The sequence below is a fragment of the Tupaia chinensis genome, unplaced genomic scaffold (genome assembly GCF_000334495.1).
Source record: "Tupaia chinensis unplaced genomic scaffold, TupChi_1.0 Scaffold143481_1, whole genome shotgun sequence".
Lineage (NCBI taxonomy): Eukaryota > Metazoa > Chordata > Mammalia > Scandentia > Tupaiidae > Tupaia > Tupaia belangeri.
This window is the reverse complement of record NW_006203325.1, coordinates 852,830-858,947: the sequence shown is the minus strand read 5'-3', so window position 1 is coordinate 858,947 and position 6,118 is coordinate 852,830. Positions and strand designations below refer to the sequence as shown.

The 6,118-nt window shown below is 37.8% G+C and overlaps 1 protein-coding gene across 1 annotated transcript in view; it reads left to right on the top strand.

Moving 5' to 3' along the window:
* Positions 1 to 18: 18 nt before the first annotated feature.
* SNX13 (sorting nexin 13) overlaps positions 19 to 6,118 on the top strand; it is a 187,510-nt gene continuing 181,410 nt past the window's right edge. The window contains exon 1 of the mRNA XM_006163893.3: positions 19 to 32. Within this exon, the coding sequence (XP_006163955.1) occupies positions 21 to 32 (12 nt within the window). The 5' untranslated portion in view covers positions 19 to 20. The remainder of the gene's footprint in view (positions 33 to 6,118) is intronic.

Here is a 6,118-nt window from a genome sequence, read left to right as displayed (position 1 = left end):
CACGTCTCGGGCGCATAATAATGTTAACAGAGGTAAGCGGCGACGGCGGCCAGTGTTTACCTGTGACATGGGGAAGGGGCCGGCGCCTGCCGGTCAGAGAGCCGCGTCCGACCCTCCGCCGCGGGCCCCAGGGCCGCAGGAGCCGTAGGGATCCTACAAGTACCCCCGGAGTAGAGCTGTGCTGACAGTCCCACCACCTCCGGCCGCCGGTGGCTCGCCGTTCGCAGTTGCCACTTGCTGGTCGCTCCTGGCACCGGGCTTTCTCCCGCTGTCGCTACCCTCTAACTCATCGCTCCCATCGCGGTGTCTCCTTACACGCTGCTCAGTGGCAGCGTTGTCCTTTCGGCGTTGCTGCTGGGTTGTGTGCCGCCACGGTTTGCCCAAGGTCCCCTGCTCCGGTGCCTGGGCTCCATGGCCCTCCACCTCCGAGCTCGGTCAGCGTCCTGGGTTTGTCGCTCGGTCAGACCGGCTAGATTCCCACCCCATACTCTGATTCTTAAAGGGGACTGTTTCCCTCAATCTGCACTTAGATGAGCGGTTGTATCACTCCCTTCCCCCATACCCCGTCGCATTTCGCTTAAATCGTGGCAGTCACAAAGTTCAGTTCAGCCTCGACCTTCTTGAATTGCTTATGGTCCCTTTGCTACTCTCTGTGGAACAGTTTTTTCTTTGGACCTGAAATGGAAGTAGGGCAACTACGCCGAGCCAATCAGTTTCCCTATTCTGGTGCCTTCTGTTCATTGCAAAAGGCAGACTTTTTGAAGAAGTAGCTTGCTCTTACTGGCAGTACTTTAAGGGGAAGGACTACAATGGGTTGGTGCAACTAGGTACTTGACTCAAATTCGCAGGTAATTCTGTGTATGGTGTTGCAGGGGTAGACGTCATAGTACGTAAAATACTGAAGCTTGTGAGTTGGGTGAAATATTAGAAGCCATTCATTTTAAGTTCTGTGAGAATCTGTGGTTTGGGCATCTTTGTGGATTAACCAAGGCTAGGAGACAGTTTTAGTATTCCCACCTGGGCCCAAAAGAAAGTGTAAACATCTGTGGATGAGTGACTTTTATTGTGCAAAAAGTGATGCTAAAGGGAGATTTGCCTTTCCAGGTCCTTGGATCTTGGTTAACTGAGGAACTTAAGTTAGGAACTTGGTGCCTTGTTAAACACAACCTATGCTCAAAGCTAGCATATGATGTACCTGGTAAATCTTATTGGATAATTGTAATTTCAGAATTACTTGTTTCTAGTAGTTGGAAGTTTACTTTATATTTTAAATTCTACAATTTTTTTTTCATTTCTGGAGTCGATTTCATTCTTGGAGATGAGGATTGTATCATTAGCTTCTTTTGGCGTTTGCAGTATTAGGTTTTAAAAAAAAAGACTTACAAGTGGTTTAAGTTCTATTTTTGTCTTAACTGTGATATTTTGGTGGAAACAATTATCTTCATAATGAGTTTTCAGGGGTGTCGTTAATATATTGTATTTTATGAGGTGATCTTTTGATTAAATGTGGCTTAGATTAGCATGATAGTTTTTATGAATACTTTCACAGGAGCACTTTAATATCTGCTAGTAAAATAATAGTGTGTTGATTTGGACAAATGACTTTTACGCTTCACATTAATGTAATTTTGGGTTTCTGTGAACTATTTTAAACATTAAGTCAGTGATAGTAGTTCACAGGCAGTGGTCCTTGTACTTAGTGCTTTGTGTGTGTACAGTGCCCCCCTTGTACATGGCAGAGCCAGGGCTCCATCTTTGGCAGTTGCTCCCAAACTCATTCTATTCAGCCACTACTCTGAATTGCCTCTCCAAAGTAAGGCCCCCATTGGATTGTACTTGGGTATTTATGGTTTTTAGTAGTGATTTTACAGATTAGAATGCTCAGAGAGTTATCCGAGGTCAATTATTAGTGACAAAGTTGAGAATCTCATCTCCTGACTCTCAGTAAAAGATTCTGACCATATTTCTTAGCTGCCTTTCATTAAGTAGCATTTAACTCTTGATATCAATAGATAATAAAACGTACCACTTACTCGTCTGAATATTGTCAGTGGTTAAACTGGAAGTTATTGTTAACTTGAGCAAAATTTTATGCTTTATCTTTTTTTTTTTTTTAACACTAGGCTTCACAGCCTTGTAAAATAATCCTATTTTGAAATACTTTAGCTATAAAATTTCACTCAGCACTGGTTACTAAAAAATTAGTAGTGTGGAACTTGTTTTTTACTGCTTTTTTTAGATAGTGCTAACTTGGATCAGCCGGTTTTAGAGGATGTGATTTAATTCTTGTTAGAGCTTGGAATGTAGAAGGATGAGCTGTGCTGTGAAAGTTTCTTCTGTCTTTACATTAGTCAGGTTCAGCAAGCATTTATTCTGTTCTGAAAGTGGTGAGTGGCGACTTGTGCTATGTATCTGGTTTCTTTTCATCTCAATATTGCTATGGGTGATGTTGCCATTATTAGGCAGATGAGGAAACAGGCTAATAAAGTTAAAATAGCTTGCTTGAAATCATGTAACAGGAGTCACACACACCTATGTCCTCTTATTCCAAACTGTGCTGTTTCTGTGGCTCAGTGGGGAATGCTTCAGTTTTTTTGTAGCTGATATCATCAGTATTCTATTTTTAGTCTTAGTTCTTTTTTTTTTTTTTAAAGACCATTGTAGGAATATGGAACATAATAACAGTAACAATAAACATTCACATGAAACTTTTCAGTTTTGCATTTTGTCAAATACCATTCTTAAATGATGTCAGTGATCAAATAAGTCCTATTTCAAGTTGAGCTAAAAGAAGATATTACTCAGTCAAACAAATTAATGTGTACGTTGAACTTTGAATACTGTCAAATACAGTGTAAAGTGGGAATTGAAAGTATAGCCCCAGTTATATTGCTATCAGTTTAAAGTTTGTGACTTCAGTTTGTACTTTCTTAATTCTAAATACAACTGAATTATTGAGTAGACTTGGAAGCCATGTTATACGTGCTTGTGTTTTTTTGCATTTTCCACAGAGATGATAAGTATACAAGTGCACAAACATTTATGTATTTTAATGTCCAGTTAATTTTTTTTTCTTTTACTGTCATTACCTCTGTTCAGACTTTCTACTCTTGATGTAATTCTGACTACCTTTTGCAAAAACTTTATCACATTGTGAGGGATATTCAAAAAAATTCATGGAAAATGTGTATTATGATAAAACTATACATTTCAATTTTTTTTTACATCAAAATAAACTTTTGCTTTAATTCCATTTACCCATGAACTTTTTGAAGTCCTTTCATATACTTGAAAATTATTTAATACCCTCTGTGTGCTCTCTCTTTTTTTCTACCAATAAGCTTTGTATTTCAAAATTAGAGGATGGCGTGTTTGTTTACCCGAGAATTAATTTAACCTGTATTTTTATAGCATTACAATATAATGAAATATATTCAGTGAATTTTCACACTTTTAAACTTTCTTTGATAGAAATTTCGAAAGGTATTCAGATTATAGTGTTAACTTAGACCAGCAAGTTTTAGAAGATGTGATTTTTTGGGTTGTTGGAAAAGTCATGATGCATTTTTGCATAGAAAAATATGTCATGACTTTTCCGACAACATAATAACTCATGCTGGATCTTGAAGTGTAGAAGGATGAGCTGTGCTGTGAAAGAGTTCTCCTGTTTTTACATTAGTCATTTCAGTAAGCATTTATTCTTTACAGGGAACATGCTGAAAAATGTGTTCAATTTGTTGAAGTGCTGTGGTATACTCTGAAGATTATTTTTGCCTAAAATTAAATTATCAGCATGTTGTCACTTTCCTGTGCTATAAAAAATGGTGAATGAAAATTGTACTTACTTAAACTTATTAGCTGTTTGGGTTGTTTGAATAAAGTAATGTTAAATAAAAATATATTCGTGTTAAATTCCATCAGATTTGTTGATTTTAGATATTAGCACTGATCTCAATTTTGAGGTTAACATATGATGCAAATATGAAAAAGCAGGAACTGGGGACCAGCAGTTAGCGTAATGGCTATGTCGCTGGACTCCCACGTAGTTGACCGCAGTTCAAGTCCAGGACCTAGCGGCTTAAACTCATGCCGGGCGCGTGTGCATGTATGCCCGAGATCCCAAGAGGAGAATGGAGGAGAAGGGATTGCTGCGTGGCCATCCCCCCTGGGGGGTGATTTCTCACTTTTTGTCTCTCTGTCTCTCTCCATCTTTCTGGCAAGCGCCCTCGAGCTAAAAACCTCTCAAAAAAAAAAAAAAAAAAAAAGGGCAGGAACTACAGCACTTTCAGAAGTCCCAGGTAAGGGAATAAAATGTTTTATAGTTCAAATACTTTAGAAGATATTTGCCAGTTAAATAGAGGACCTCTTGTTTAAAGAGGTTTTGATAGGTGATTTACTTTTAAAGAAGGGGGGTAGAATTTGCAGCATATTACATACTTGTTTAATCATGGAGACTTAATAGAATTTCTTGCATTTCACTTAAGAAAGTCCTAAGATGTAGTGAAGAGTTGTGCATCAAGGAAGAGTCCCTCTTCTAAACTTCCAGGACTCTTTTTTTAAACAAACCTACACACAGTCTTGCTAAAAGTATGTGCATAGTAAAGTATTATGACTTGACTTTGTTGGTTAGTAAATATTCTTAGGATGAATTAATTCTTAAATATGAGGTGTTTCTTCAAGCATTAATTAATAACATTACCGAGCCTGCTAACGAGAGCAAACTCCATAGTCCATTAGAATTCAAAGAGTAGGGACCAGCAGTTAGCGTAATGGCTATGTTGCTCTATTCCCACGTAGTTGACTGCGGTTCGAGTCCCAGACCCGGTGGCTTAAAATCATGCCAGGCGTGTGTGTGTGCGTGGCCAAGATCCCAAGAGGAGAATGGATGAAAAGGGATTGCGGCGTGGCCATCCCCCCTGGGGGGTGATTTCTCGCTTTCTGTCTCTATGTCTCTCTCCGTCTTTCTGGCGAGCGCACGCCCCCTCTAGCGAAAACCGCTCCAAAAAAAAAAAAAGAATTCAAAGAGTGTTAAAAGGTAGGCAAGGAATTTTATAAACAGAGTTGAAGGACGTTACTATCTAGAATGAATTTAGCTTGACTTTCTACACATAGCATTGTTTAACTTCTTTTGACAAGCTATTGGGTAGCCAGGAAAGTCATGACACATTTTTACATAGAAAAACAGAAAAATACATCTTGACTTTCCGATGAACTAATAAGTCGAATGTTATTAACGATTTTGCAAAGATTCTTTTTTATTGATTATTTTCAATTCTAGAAATTCATATGCGTTGATAGGATACACTGTGAAGTTTTAAAATATGTATACAAACTGGAATAATTAAATGAAGCATCATCTCATTTACTTAATTTGTTATAGTGAGACGTTTGAAATTTACTCTGTTATTTTACAATGTACATTATTCACTGCCATCACCCTTTTGTTCAGTTGATCTAAAACTCTTTTCTCCTGTCTGTCGGAAACATCGTCCCTTTTGATGTGTACAATTCCCCATCTCTCTCCTGAACCGTTTCTGGTGACCATCATTCTGCTCTCCACATCTAAGTTCAACTCTCATAGACCTCCACGTATAGGAAAGATCATGAAGTATTTGTCTTTCTGTGCCTGGATTATTTATTTACCATAGTACTCTCCATATGCATCCTGGTTATAGCAAACAACAGAATTTCTTTCTGAAAGCTGATTAATATTCTATGTATACATATATCACATTCTCTCTCTTTATCCGTGTTGGGACATTTAGGTTGATTCTGTATCTGGGATATTGTGAATAATGCAACTGTGAATATGGTAATGCTGATTTAAGCCTTTGATATATTGAGCTCATTTCCTTGGATATAAACCCATAAGTAAGATTGCTAGATCATATAGTAGTTCTGTTTTAGTTTTTATTAGAGATTTATTTTTTTAGTTCCATTTTTTGTTTTAAATTTACTTATTTACATTAATTCACTGTACATCATTACAGTATACAAAATGATATTTTTCCATCCAGAATACATTGTATAGTGGCTCAATCAAGGATAATACCAGACGTGTTATCATCAACAAATAATTTTCTATTTCTTGTTTCTTACATACTTTGCTTCTCCCCCC